Source organism: Callorhinchus milii, unplaced genomic scaffold (genome assembly GCF_018977255.1).
Source record: "Callorhinchus milii isolate IMCB2004 unplaced genomic scaffold, IMCB_Cmil_1.0 Scaffold2, whole genome shotgun sequence".
Classification (NCBI taxonomy): Eukaryota; Metazoa; Chordata; class Chondrichthyes; order Chimaeriformes; family Callorhinchidae; genus Callorhinchus; species Callorhinchus milii.
In genome coordinates, this window is record NW_024704743.1 from 29896086 (window position 1) to 29910802 (window position 14717).

Below are 14717 nucleotides of genomic sequence, written 5' to 3' on the forward strand. Positions count from 1 at the left end.
GTGGAGTGACTGTTTTTTTGTGGGCAAACATCATATGGCTGTCTGTCTGCTTTGCAAACAGTAGCATACAACAACTATATTGCTTTAATAAATTAACTGTGAAACCAAGTAGCAAAATGCTGCCAAGCTCCTTGAAGGTAGGAAGAGATTTTTGTTTCTATTCAGGTTGATTAACCAGTGGAGCTGCCACTTCTGCTTATCCAAGCTTATAAAATCAGATGCTTAATTTCCGGCCATAATGTTGACTTTTGTGTCTCTCGAAATGTTGACTCTTCGGCACGGCACATAAAGGCCTCTTTATTGCAATAGAAACACCATCACAGAGTTAGGGTTGTTTGCTAAAGGGGAAATGTATGGCTCTCCTTTAAAGTTGCAGGTAACCGTGACAAACTGATTCACAAGTCACTTTTCTGTAATAAAATAACTGCTGGAATACTATGGCTTTTGGAACTTGCATACAACAACAACAACACAATTACATTTATAAAGCGCCTTTCACGTCGGGAGAACGTCACAAGATGCTGGACAGACAAAGTTTCGGACCCGAGCTGAGGGTTGGGTAGGGGAGGGCAGGGGAGGAAGCAGGGAGATCGAAAGCACGGTTGAAGAGGAGGGTCTTGAACTGTATCTGTATCCTCTGTGTGATGGGAAGCCAGTTGAGTTGGGCAAGAATGGGGGTGATAGGGTCACGGAGCTTAGTGCGGGAGAGGACACGGGCTGCAGAGTTCTGGATGATCTGCAGCCTGTGGAGGAAGGAGTTCAGCCTTCAGACAGAGAATGTTTCTTCTCTCTCCAATCTTGAAAATTTGGACGATCAGGCAAAGTGCTTGGTCAGTGAAACCGTATGGAGGTCAGGTTACCCCGAGGGATTCTGTAAACTGAAGCACACGGACAATAAAATGTCACGGCAAAAGGAATTCTTTTTATAAATTCTCGATGATTCTGCTGCCAATCAAAAGGTCTCCTTTGCAGATTGTTATGTTAATAAGTATAACCAGTGAACTTAATTTAAGTTTCAAACCCAGCAGGGACCTTCCCTTCTCCCTCTCTCTCTCTCCACGAGATAACTTTGCATTACATTTTCTATAATGATTAAACATATCAGTCAGTAAATAGACCCCTTACACTCCTTTTTCCTCTGGCATTGAGTGCAGTACTGGAGGATCCCAAGCAGTGCTGCCAGGGCAATTCACTCATCGAATAGAATGAGCTTCAATCTCTAGTTTAGAGTAACAGAGAAAGGAAGTAAGAAAGCAGATCTCTTTAGAACTGAGAACCCATGGATACTACAGTTCACTTGCCCTTGGTGTTAACTATAGTTAGCACCACATCTTGTTACTCTGGGAAATTAAATTGACTTCACCTTCTAGCCATCGCTTTTGCCTGCTATTGCCCTGATAGATTCTTCCTTAGCTTTGCAAGCCTATTGGTTTTGAATTTTGTGTAATTTTTACGGCTTTAAATTACATGATCTTGTTTCTCAACCGAATGTATTGCAGGGAAATGGAATTATACTTCTCCCTCCTTGGTTTAGCATGGCCTTATTGCATCACTGTGCTCCGTATCTGGCTTCTATCACTGACTAGCTGGCTTTCCCTTTAATATTTTCCTTTTATTACTCTGTTGCCTCCATGCCATGCTAAGTTAGATACAGGGCAGGGTAAGGTAGCTCATAGCTAATAATAATCGTTGCATTTGATATAGCGTCTTATCACTTCCTTGAGACATCTCAAAGCGCTTCACAGATTATAGCGTAAAGTGCATTGATCGTATATTTTGTGGGCGAAATGAGGCAGCCAATTCCGCACAGCAGTGTCCCACAAAGAGTCGTGGATTGATGTGTCCCACAGGCAGACACCTTCAGTGCTGGTCTAATGTCAGTGGGCAGAGGGTTGTGAAGGAGCTGCTAAGTCTGTATGCCAGTTAATCAGAGCGATTCAGACTCAAGCCCTTTGAATGGGAACATCTCTACAGCTAGAGTTCCCAGGCTTTCAAATACCCAGCTAAAAATATCACATTTGGAGATTAACATCAATCCTCCATCCCTCCAGGGAGTGACTGAGGTACATGCAGTTTGTCACACAAGATCAGTAACATTTTGGTGCTTTGTCTATCAGAAATGTTGCAGAAGCTTCAACAGCATCCATTACAAGTATTGTTGTGTAGGACTCCTGGTTGGGTGTAGAATAATTGATAATAATTCAGAAGGCAACAATTCATTTTTTGAGACACTTCAATGAAGACAGAATTTTGCAAGCAATCAGTATCTAGAATTCCTCAGTGTTAAGTTTGACCCATTGGAAACCAGGAGGTTCAGCCAGAAACTAAAGGTGTATAAAACTACCCTCACAGAGATCACAAACAAATCATAGAATGGGTCTCTGAAGACATATTTTAATACCAAAGTCCTTTACAAAGTCCTTGAAGGGGAAAACTATGGGGTAAGTTGTGCAAAATGTACCTCAGGGCATAAAGTGTGTCTCATTGGAAAGAATCACATGTACGTCACCTGACCAGCGAGCGCTCTGTTCCAGCAGAGGTAACCTTGGGTCAGAGCAGAGACAATGTGCCACACATTGAGGCCTCTGCATAAGATGCACTTTTTGTCTCACGGTGCTTTATTGGATGCTAAGTGTTGGTAACACTGCGATTTTCCTCTTCAAGTGTAAGTACTTCTTCATCCCCAATTGATTCATGTGTAATTGTGGAAGAGGGTGAAAATGAATGATGAAATATTGAATTATATAATGTGGCATCTCAAACCTGAATTTTACAATGAGCACTAATAGCCTAACACCTGTCAGGAAACACCTAATGAATATTTTGTTCTTTGCGCTTGAGGGTGAATATTTGCATGTGAAAATGTAAAGCTGATCTTCCTTTTAGTCCATGCAAAAGACACAAAGGGTAACCTTGGTGATGATGGGTAATATTCATCATTGACTGGAGTTGTGTCAACTTGGCCTTTGACCAATTAGGTAGGAGATGAAGGAAGTACGCTTGAATCCCAGTCAATTTAATACCAAATTTACATCTAATATATCAATGATTAAACCTCCGTCTGAAAGCAAGCCATGTGTTGGAGTCACATATGGGATTGTTTCTAAATGTCTCCAGTTCTTTTTTTTTAAACATTGTCTTCTATTTCAACCTACTTCTGACAAACACAGTAATACAGAAATTGAATGTGATTAAAGGAGGTAATTATCCACCATAAATGGATTTAAATTTTAAGCTGTGTGCCGCCATTTCAAAGAATAATGTTTTCTTCGGGAGGAAAACCTTATCTTTTATTCACTCTTAATCCAAATTTCCTCCCAAATTCAAATGAATTGTCTGCTTATCCTATTGTTGTTTGTGGGACCTTGCTAACTCAAGTTAGCTGGTGTATGTGCCTCATTAATCATGAAATATTGAATCCATTACAGCATTCACTTGGTTTCTAATTAATCTCATTCTGTAAAGTGGTGCAAGATCTTTCTTTTATAGGAAAGCCGCCGTATTAAATGCAAATTAAATGTAAATTACCCACATTTTACCCTTGATGCCCATTGTGCTTATTCAGTTTTCCCCAAATCTAGGACGTTTTGTAAAGAAAATATGATTGCATTTCTACAATATTATTGTTGTATAAAGTAAACCGTTATATCTTAGGTGACATGTATAATCATGGCAGACGTTTAATCTCTTGAAACCAGAGCAGTTAATCTTTCCAATTACTTTTGATTGCTTCCAATCTTTCCAATTCCAAATGGTTATCAAGGTGCTTGAGGGAGTATTCAAAGTCCCTGTGGGTGCAGTACTAGACGGGAGAATTTAATTGTGTGCAATAGCAGGGTGTGATTGGTATGTTTCATGAAGTAGAAAGTGAGGGAGCGCGAAGGAAGGTAAAGTAGCATTCATACAGAACTGTTCCTGCAAAATTGAAAAGCCCACTTTGGGGAAAAGGCAGGTAAGTGACACTAAATGGATAGTTTCCACAGACATGATCGGCCGAATGAGATCTTGCAGGAGATCTTCTCCATTAGGGAGAAGAGAATAGTCAATAATATTTATGACTAATTCCTTATGGGAACCTCAGCAAGAGGAAGCCTAGAATTCTGGGGAAAGCTCATATCTCTTATTTTGTTAGGCTCACCCACTTGCAGTCTTAACCGCTTTATAATGCTCTTTTGCCAGGTTCTCTATCAGAGCACTGCACTGAAATGGCCCAGTATTCGGATGCTATAATTTCTCCCAACTTGAAGACTACCAGAATGCTACATGTGCCCCAGGCAGTTTCAATGTCGGAATGCATAACAGCCTGCTGCAAATTGCCTGGCTGTGACTTGGCCTGGGTGTTTGAGGGCCGCTGTTACATTGTAAACTGCCAACGCAAGGATGAGTGCAAGCCAATGAAGACCAGCACCGTGGAGTCCTATTTGACCTTTGTGCAGAAGTCACTCTCTCAGAGATTGGGCTCGCAGGCAGCCCATTACAAAGAAAGAGGGCACTCCCTGGGGCTGTCCCCTGAGGACGAGAGTAGCCTAGCAGACCTGGCACTGTATGAAGATCGCAACTTTGGTGACAGAATTACAGAGGGCGACTATCTGGGGGATTACAAAGGCTCGTCTGCTGATGGAGATTCAGCCGGCCCTGGCAATAATCAGAAGAACATACATGGCCCACAAGACTGGCAGGGATGGGACACTACATATAACCTCAATCCGTCCTCAGTGAAGGCTGGCGAAAATGAGGACCTTTATTCTGCTGAGATACAAACTGGAGCCCTTTCAGAAAGCAGCCTTCCAGTCAATGGGTCCCAGCATGAAGATTGGAGCAGTGATGAAACAAAACAACAGGCAACTGGTTTTCCTAAACTGCTCCCTGTAGAGAAACCCGGGGAAGAAAATCTAGAGCACAATGTAACCAGCACCATTGTTAATGAGGTACAGTCACTGTAATACTGAAGTCCACTAAATCTGATCACATAGTTTTTAAATTGACTTTTTGTGTAAATGATTTGCTTTAATTTACAATTCATTTGGATGAACAAACTCACAAAGAGAAACGTTTTCACTTGTGAAAGATAATGACAATAACTATTGGGTACAACACTCAGTACTTCCTCTCTTTTTTCCCTGTTCTTGGTTCTGTTTGCTCTTGTAAATGTTTCTGACCTGTCACTTCAGTGGGTAGGTTTTCAAATCATTTTGCTTCTGCACTGTAGCACTCTCCATAAATCCCACTGCCTCCCACTAAGGTTTCAACACTGTCTATAAACCTACCTCTTTGCCTGCTCCTTCGATCACTACCGACCTAGCCACCCCCCAAGCCCCACCCCATCTCTCACCCTGCTCAGGGTGCCATTCTGTCTCTATGAAGCACTTTGATCTATAACAACTTGCATTTAGGTAGTGCCCTTCACATGAGGCAGGGTCCCGAAGCACTTCACAGTGGTGGTGTTGGACAACGAGCCAAGGGGAGAGGCAGTGGGGAGGTGACCATAAGCGCGATCAAAAAGGAAGGTTTTTAGGTGGGGTTTGAAGGTGGGGACGGAGGGGGCAAGGCAGAGGGATTGAGGGAGAGAACTTCATAGTTTTGGGGTAGAGTGGCTGATCCGTTTACAATGCATTTCTGAGTAGTTTGTATTTTTACAGGACTCTGTCTCTCCTTTGAATTCATCGCTCGTTGCCTCAGTGGTTACACTGGCCCTTCCAGCGAGGGACAACTCTACCCCTACACAGCAGGAGAGTTTGAGAGGCAGCCTCTATACTGTGACTCCCACCAGCAGGAGCCCACTGGCTTCACAGGCCATGGAAACCAGTGTGATCCCCACCATCAACAGGCAACAACAAGGTATGTGCTCCCAACCAAATTCAACCTTAGGCTCATTATACAACCGTTGCCAAAATAATGCCCCTTTGCCATGTTTTATAGTGGGGGAAATCTTGTCATGGGATCGAGATGAAAAGATTAGTAGACTCCAAAAGTTTTTTTTATAGAGAATTTGAGTTGCCTTTTGCTCTAGATCAGATTATTCTCCTCATATGGATGTGAGCCCACAGTGATATTTGTGAAATAGATTTTTTTTTGCATAATTTATTTTATTAAAGAGTAGCCCGGATGCCTTGTGTGCTGCACACTGTGCTGAGCTGATTTGAGCTGTGGGGTTAATGAGGTAAAACACATCTTGCAGGATATTACTCATGAGTGCAAGACTCTGTTATTAATGTAGTCATTTTAATCCATAAAATCAGACACCCCACATTATACCAGAACGCAACTGCTGCTGACATCACTTCCTGCATGCTGTGTATGTGTACTATACACTATGTGCAGGAAGTGTCGCTAACCTCATTTCTGTATCCTCCACAATGTGTTGGAAGCCACCCAGTCAGAGCTGACAACTAAAGGTGTGCCATGCTTCTGGTCTGCGTACACTTACACTGTAAACAGACCCAAGCTATACCAGGCTTTGCTTAATAATAATAATCTTTGCACATCTGAAAAAAATGCTTATTAAGCTATACCAGGTCAGAGTCCGACTGTATGACTTAGAACCTCAAATTACACTGAGTCTCAGCCATTTTACAAGGTTTCTCTCTGCAGCACTTCATCAGTACGAGCTGCAAAACACTGTCTGTTATAACTGGTTGTTTTACTGGCGTCAATATGAATTTATCCCAATGGACCAGTTAAGTAAAGCATCTGCTTTGGTTGTTTCTTCTTGTGTAAGTCAGACATATTGAAAATAAAAGCCCGGGTTGTTGCTTTGAGCTGCGGGGGATTTTGGTAGAGATAAGTTACCTTCCAATCCAGCACTGAACCAGGGGCTGCAGTTAGTGTGCTCTGTACAGCCCACGTTATAGTCCCAGGAATTGCTATGCCAAAAACATCAGCCTATCTTCCTCATTCAGATGTAGATTGAGCTGCTGTGGATGGCCAGCGTGTCCAGTTATGTATCAGTTTAATGAGCAGTTCTTGTCACCACTATCTCTGCTGTTGCATTTGATATAGCGCCTTATCACATCGAAACAGCACAAGGTGCTTCACAGGAAATTGCTATCAATACACAGTCGCTATGCATCTGTAGGTGAAACTAGTAGCCAATTTGCACACAAACAGTCATGAAGTAAATGCCCATTTTTTTTGCTCGGGAAATTAAGAATGAATTGCAGAGAAACACTCCATTGCAGGAGTAGCTTATCTAACCTACCCATTCGGTTTCCCACTAGATTCTTTGGATTAACTGTGTCTAAATTAAAGAACCCTGAATGCTTTTACTTGGCAGACAATTTCCTTCATTGAAATCCTTTGTAATTGCTTGTCAGGCCATGGTGCTGACAGTCTTAGGCACAGACCTATCAGACTTTAATGGAAACGAAGGCCCCAACACCGAATATATCAACAAGTTAGAAGTACTTGGCCAATGTTTTCATTGAAATAAATGGGTTATCTGACCCCCTCAGCAGTTCAGATACCTATCTCCTGCCTTATCTTTTCTGTTTCCTTGCCGGTTCTATCCTATTATTCCCAAGGCAATTCTCTGATCTTCGTGTTCTACACTTATCTCTTCTGGCAATCACAGACACAATGTAATTTGAAGGTGAGGTGCCTGATGCCATCTTGGTTTGAATCTGCTATCCGAATTGAAAAAAAATCTTGCTACCTGAATTGCAAAAAATATCCGAGCAATGTTTTTAAAGGCCTTTTTTCAAAATGATAATAAAACATTTATATATTTTAACATTTCATTTCTTCAGTTTAAAAAAAGAGAAAATTGACGCACTAATCTTTCACCTCTGGGATTCTGATTCAAGGTCATCCCAAACTATTTACCCCTCGTTCTCTTAGCTACAATGGTCCCATGTGAATATTGTGACAATCATTAAACTTAAAGATACAAAACAACAGATGTGACCGTTCTCTTGTGCAGAGGTCTCAGGAATTTTTGGGATCATAGTGAATGGTTTTACTTTATAAACTGTTTCCTCTGTAATTGTCCAATGACAGAGTGTAGATTTAATAACTTGGGTTTCAGAGGAAAAGTAGGTTTTCCATCTTGTGTATCTGAAAGGTGTGAAGATTGGACAGGAAAAGGATAACTGGAGTGAGATTGAAACACGAACACCCACATGAACACAAACGTACATATATAATAATAATCCTTGCATTTGACATAGCTCCTTATTCGCATCGCTGAGACATCTCAAAGTGCTTCACAAAATATAGTGTAAAGTGGATTGATTGTGTATTTTGTAGGTGATGTACACATACATACACACATGCACACACACATATATATAATAATAATCCTTGCATATTATGTAGTGCCTTATCACGTCATTGAGATATCTATATACATATAAGCACACAGCATATACGCACATATATGTACACACATATAGATAATATATATAGCAAACACCTATACCTAAACAGTTTTTTCTATAGTTCGTAAAAGAACTTAACCTGGTGGCATTTCTCCCCAATAATTCTTTGTTTCTAATTGATGGCATTCAAGCACCAGCCAATTAGTCTGTGTCAAAACTGTTTTCTGATCTTCAGTCACAGCATAGATTTCTGATTGATTTGTTGTTGATTTCCACTGAACATTAATTTTCAATACGTGTTTTTTTACTGGAACAGAAATCAAATACATTTGAGTCAGGAGTTAGTAGTCTGGTTTGGTGATCAAGGGAACAATTTCACGTGGGTTTAATACATTTTCGATCGGTATTTTGACTGGCAAGACTGTAGAAGTAGGAGCATAAATCAACCCATTTGTCAGAACTTCCAGGATAAACTGATGGCCAGATAATTTTACTACAGTATATAGGTATAGGATCAAGTGGTCTTGTAGTGTTTATTAATTTTAGCTAAATTCATCCCCCACGAGAATAACATTAAAAAGTAACTTGAACAAGAAATTGTCAAGATTATATTAGCACATTGAGATATTTAGATTACAATTGGACATTGGGATATTTAGATTACAATTGGACATTGGGATATTTAGATTAAATAGCACATTGAGATATTCAGACAACGTGATAAAGAGCTATAACAAATGTAAGGATTTAAAAAAAAAGACATCAATTTGACAAAGTGCTACACAAAAGGCTATTGCACAAGGTTAAGGCCCACGGGATTAATGGGAACATATTAGCATGGATTGAAGAGTGGCTAATGGGTAGAAAACAGAGAGTAGGGATAAACGGGTCATTCTCAAATTGGCAGGATGTGACTAGTGGAGTGCCACAAGGATCAGTGCTTGGGCCTCAGCTATTTACAGTTTACATCAATGATCTAGACGAGGACATTGAATGTAACGTATCTAAATTTGCGAATGACACTAAACTAGGTGGGAGAGTAAGCTCTGAGGATGATGCAAAAAGATTGCAACGGGATATAGATAGGCTGGGGGAGTGTGCGAGTAGGTGGCAGATGGAATTTAATGTAGGGAAGTGTGAAGTTTTTCACCTAGGTAGAAAAAATAGAAAAACAGATTATTTTCTAGAGGGGGAGAGATTAGATAGTGTTAGTGTTCAGAGGGATTTGGGTGTCCTTGTACACCAGTCTCAAAAAGTTAGTTTGCAGGTGCAGTAAGCAACTAAGAAGGCGAACGGCATGTTAGCGTTCATTGCAAAAGGTTTAGAGTACAAGAGTAGGGAAGTGTTGCTGCAACTGTATAGGGCCTTGGTGAGACCGCACCTGGAGTATTGTGTGCAGTTTTGGTCTCCTTATTTAAAAAAGGACATACTTGCCCTAGAGGGGGTGCAGCGTAGATTCACTCGGTTAGTTCCTGGGATGAGGGACTGACCTATGAGGATAGGCTGAATAAACTAGGGCTATATTCTCTAGAAGAATTAGGGGAGATCTTATTGAAACATATAAAGATTCTTAAAGGGCTGAATAAAGTAGCCACTGAGGGTCTGTTTCCCCTGGTAGGAGAATCTATAACCAGGGGTCACAGTCTTAAAATTAAGGGTCAGCCTTTTAGAACAGAGTTGAGGAAACATTTCTTCACTCAGAGAGTAGTGAATTTATGGAATTCACTACCCCAGAAGGCTGTAGATGCTCAGTCCTTGAACATCTTCAAGGCTGAGACTGATTTTTAAAAAATAAATTTTTAAAAAAGAGAGGGATTAGGGTATATGGGGATAGGGCAGGTAATTAGAGTTAGGTCTGAAGATCAGCCATGATCTATCGAATGGTGGGGGGGGCTCGAGGGGCCGAATGGCCAACTCCTGCTCCTAATTCTTATGTTCTTATGTTCTTATCAAAGGAAAATGCTGTAAGTCATGTACTGTGATTGTTGACCACTGACTGTGATATACAATCACTCGGGGTTCACTCTTGTGTTCCGTTCATGTATTTGGCTGATCATTTTTCCAGTTCAATAATTCCTTCAAAAAAAATTATAATATTTTGATCATTCAATCCACGACTGTTTGTGGGACACTGCTGCGCGCAATTGGCTGCCGCGTTTCGCCCACAAAATATACTGTGAAGCACCTTGAGATGTCTCGACAACACGATAAGGTGCTGTATAAAATGCAAGGGTAATTATTATTATTATTATGTACATAAAGTTCTAGCCAGGGATTGTAGCCAGATGTTCTGCTGCATTTTTAATTTAAAATAAAAGTTGCAACTTTTACATTCTTATGATTTTTTGGCGAAATGTACAAATGATCTGACCTAGTTGGATCCATGTATTATGGAAACAAGTCGGTCATTTGACTGGATTGTTGCGTGGAGGTGAAACACCTCACAGATTAACAACAACAACAAACAATAACAACTTGCATTTATATAGCACCCTTCACGGAGGATAGCGTCCCAGAGCGCTTGATCCCGGCTACCACAAGGTTGTTGGTGTCACTTCAATTCATAGAATATCAACCACAGATTTTTTTTCCTTCATATCTTTTCACCATTAATAAATATAACTTTGTAGCTGCAACCTGGTGTGACAGTAGCTGATTGTTGCCGTAACAACGGGAAATAATTGGACTGATCTGTCTCGCTCCTGATTAGAGTCCATGTTGCAAATGCAGCACTTTTTCTCCCTCTCCTGGTTCGAGCTATCATTCTCATAGCTCCCCACATACACACACCGCACAATCCCTTGTGCACAATTGTTCCACCCACAAGATACACAATAAATCCAATTTACAATATGTTCTGTGAAGCACTTTGAGATGTCTCAACGACGTGATAAGGTGCTCTACCAAATGCAAGGAATATTATTATTACAGAACAATACCAGCTGAACATGGTTTTCCTTTTCTCCCCTGTCTTCCCTCCTTCGTCCCAATTTAGTGACTTTCATTTTAAACATGAATTAGCATTTGTTGTTTCAAACCATCAGACTATGTATTGGAAATTGATGATTTTCTGAATAACAGTTAACATATATATAGCGCCTTTTACAACAGAAGGACGTCTCACAGAGCTTGATACAGCTGGAGCCCTGTGTTTGCTGAGCAAAAGGTACAGGAGGTCACAGAGATAGGGTGGGGTGGGCTATAGAGGGATTTACAGATTCAACGTGTTAGGAAATGTAATTTCCACCTCCATAAGCAGGTTTTATATCTCCGATTTGATTTTATCTGTTGGTAGTGCACATTGAAACTGGACTGCAGTATTTTTTAGAATGCTGCACAATTGTATCTGTGAGCAGGAGAGTTGCAGCAAGTAAGTTATAAACCTGTCATGTCACATCTGCTCATTTTAAAGAAAGGTCGTTGCCAGATTGCCTTGTCTGTCCTTCTCCAGCTCTGCACTGATCTGCCCGTCTAGACTGTGGGCTCAAATTAATAATAATACTAATCCTTGTATTTGATATAGTGTCTATAATGCCAAAAAGTCTTAAAAGTGCTTCACAGGTAATGACTCCCTGTCATGTTTAGTGTCAGACGCTTTTCCATTACTGATGCAAGTTGTCTGATCCTCATCTTGTTCATTGTAAGTATACAATTATGCATGACATTTGATTCCATTTATTTCATCTCCCAGCTGATCAAAACACAGAAAAAACCGTGTAATGAATAATAATCTGTGCAATTGATATGGCATCTTAGCACGTTTTTGAAACATTGCAAACCGCTTCGTAAATTTATAGTTGAGTGTAGTGACTCTATTTTGTAAGTGAAAATCTCAGGAACTACCACATATAAGGTGGGATGCATGGAACAGTGTGTTTGGTTTGGATGCTCTTAAGCATGGTGATGGGTTTCCATATGTATCAGACACCCGGCTGACCAAAAAAAGTAAGTGAATCTGGAAGCCTTTGACCTGCACCAACCAGGATGTATAATACTTTTACTTGATGACTTGACTAGAAACATAGTGGACCCAAAGAGTCTGCAATGTCCCACAGAGCAAGATTATTTCAATCCCACTGCTCCACATTATCCCCATAGCCTTCAAACCCGTCTCATTCATATGCCTTTTTACTTCTCTCTTGAAAGCAGCAATGCACTTTGCTTCCATCACCCTTACTGGACAGGGTGGTCTACATCCCAACTACTCTCCGGGTAAAAAAAGCTGCCCAAGTTCTTCTTTCCCCTTCTTGGGGGCCAATCTGATTTCTGGGCAATCCCCTGTGTGAAGAAATGTTCCTGATCTCACTTCTGACTCTGACTTTCAGACTATTTCTGCCTGGTTTTGGAACCCTCTGCCAAAAGCAACAGTCTAGTCCGTTTCATTATTTTGAATAATCTTGTGAATGGATGGGTAGGTGGGTATCTGTATGGGGGAGGCACAATAACAAATAACATTTGTATAGTGCCTTTCACATTGGAAGGACATTGAGAGTCATTACAAAAACACAGGAGTGGTTAACGGACTTTTTTTAAAAAAAACATTCGCTGTACGAGCACAGGCCACATGCCACCCGTTACACATACACAAACATAGACCCAGCACACACACACACACACACCACAAACTCACTCTGCACACTCACAAACCGCACATGCGCACACACACACTGCACAAATATACGCCCCGCGCACGCACACTCCACACACCCCCACACATATACACACCTCACACACATACACCACATGCACACACACACAAAGTACACACACACACATTCACACAGTGGCATAGATATGGAGTTCTGAATGACTCGTTTCTGTAATATTCTGGGTCGAGGACCACATGAGCCACAATCTCAAATCTCAACAGATATCATCACCCCACCGCCCCATCCCAATCCCAATCATTGGTTACTTACTTATATCCTCCAGAATTCATATAATCTAGGCTGACGCTCCAATGCAGTACTGAGGATGTGCTGCTTTGGTGCATTGTTGGATAGTTGTCGTCGTTCAGATGGGACATTAAACCGAAGCTCTGTCTGTTTGGGTAGACATTAAAAATCACGTGGCATTATTTGGAAAGAGAAGGGAGTTTCTAGGACACAGAGAGAAACTTCTTTCTTTTTTCAAATATGGAGGAATACAATGCAATTAGTCTGGTGGGAACAGTTGGCACCAGTTAATAGACAGCTGCAATTATCTTCACAAAACTGAGCAATAAATCATTGCATCATTTAGAGCTTGGAAATCTATAGCTCCATCCAATATCTGAGACACCTCTTGACCTTGCCTTTGGTCAACCCCTTTAAATCTCTTATTTCACCGCTTGTGTGACAGCCAGAATTAGTGTATAAATTTCTGCTGAAAGGGCTATAAAATGCTTTTGAATGTCATGCACAGCCTCAGATAGTTAGTGTGCAAGACTGATGGAATATTAGTTCATCTAATAGTGGTGCGCATTACACAAATCAAATATGTTCCAAAATCCTTTTCTCAAATTCCTGAATCAGATGTTCTACAGCACAGGTTATTTTGGAGCAAAATGTCACATTAATTGCTTTGTAATGGAGTGAACAGTGATCGCTCATTTAGAATGCGCTGTCTTATTGCAGAACATGTCAGTCTGGTGTCAGTGCCTTTATTACAACAACAACAAGATTCCATTTATTGAGCGCCTTTCAGGTCGGGAGTTAGGTTATTAGAAGTAATTGCAGGTGGCTCGTCCATCCTGGTGGACACGATGAAAAAGCTATATTGTTGGTCAGGTGTCCCTGGCTCACACTGGCTTGTTCCCAACTGTACAGCTGGCCATGGAGAGCAGAGATGTTTGCAGACATGAACTACTGTACTTGCGTTCCCTAAAAATACATCTCAAAGCCACTTGACAGATCAAGTAGTTGGGCCAAATGACCTGTTTCCATGCTGCACAGTCGCTGCAAATTGATATATAGTGAAGTAAGAAATTCACAGATGTTGGCATGTCTGAAGGAAGTTTTTGAAGGCAAGAGTGAAGTAACAAAGCAAAATGGTTTTGGAAGGGTGTCCTGAGGACAGGTGCAATCTCGGCCATCAATGTAATAATAATAATGCTTGCATTTGACATAGCGCCTTATCACTTCGTTGAGACGTCTCAAAGCACTTCACAAAATATACTGTAAAGTGAATTGACTATATATTTTGTGGGTGAAACGCGGCAGCAATTTTCACACAGCAATATTCCACAAACAGTCATGGATTGAGTGACCAAACTTTTCACAAAGAGGAAGCAGAGATATTGGAATGCAGAGCTCACTCGAGCATTTGATTACTAGACTTAGGCCAGGCTCCTGACTTGCTCAGCTGGTCATGAAGACAGCTTTCAGGTCCTCATTGTCCTTCGATAATTTAAGGCCTCGAAGA

At 41.0% G+C, this 14717-nt stretch overlaps 2 protein-coding genes across 2 annotated transcripts in view; both read left to right on the forward strand.

Annotated features, from left to right (window-relative positions):
- The first annotated feature begins 4256 nt into the window (after positions 1 to 4256).
- LOC103184925 (dyslexia-associated protein KIAA0319 homolog) lies at positions 4257 to 5760 on the forward strand. The gene is made up of 3 exons (XM_007903184.1): positions 4257 to 4928; positions 5640 to 5690; positions 5743 to 5760. Exons 1-3 carry the CDS (start codon positions 4257 to 4259, stop codon positions 5758 to 5760), a joined length of 741 nt encoding a protein of 246 aa, XP_007901375.1.
- Positions 5761 to 5788: 28 nt separating this feature from the next.
- The window catches only part of LOC103184918 (dyslexia-associated protein KIAA0319-like), a 37713-nt gene continuing 28784 nt past the window's right edge, over positions 5789 to 14717 (forward strand). The window contains exon 1 of the mRNA XM_007903175.2: positions 5789 to 5838. Coding sequence (XP_007901366.2) covers positions 5796 to 5838 — 43 coding nt within the window. The 5' untranslated portion in view covers positions 5789 to 5795. The remainder of the gene's footprint in view (positions 5839 to 14717) is intronic.

Coding starts and splice junctions, on each gene's coding strand:
- LOC103184925 (XM_007903184.1), top strand. CDS start 4,257: ATGCTACATGTGCCCCAGGCAGTTTCAATGTCGGAATGCATAACAGCC. Junction 4,929..5,639: donor CCAGCACCATTGTTAATGAG/GTACAGTCACTG, acceptor GTATTTTTACAG/GACTCTGTCTCTCCTTTGAA.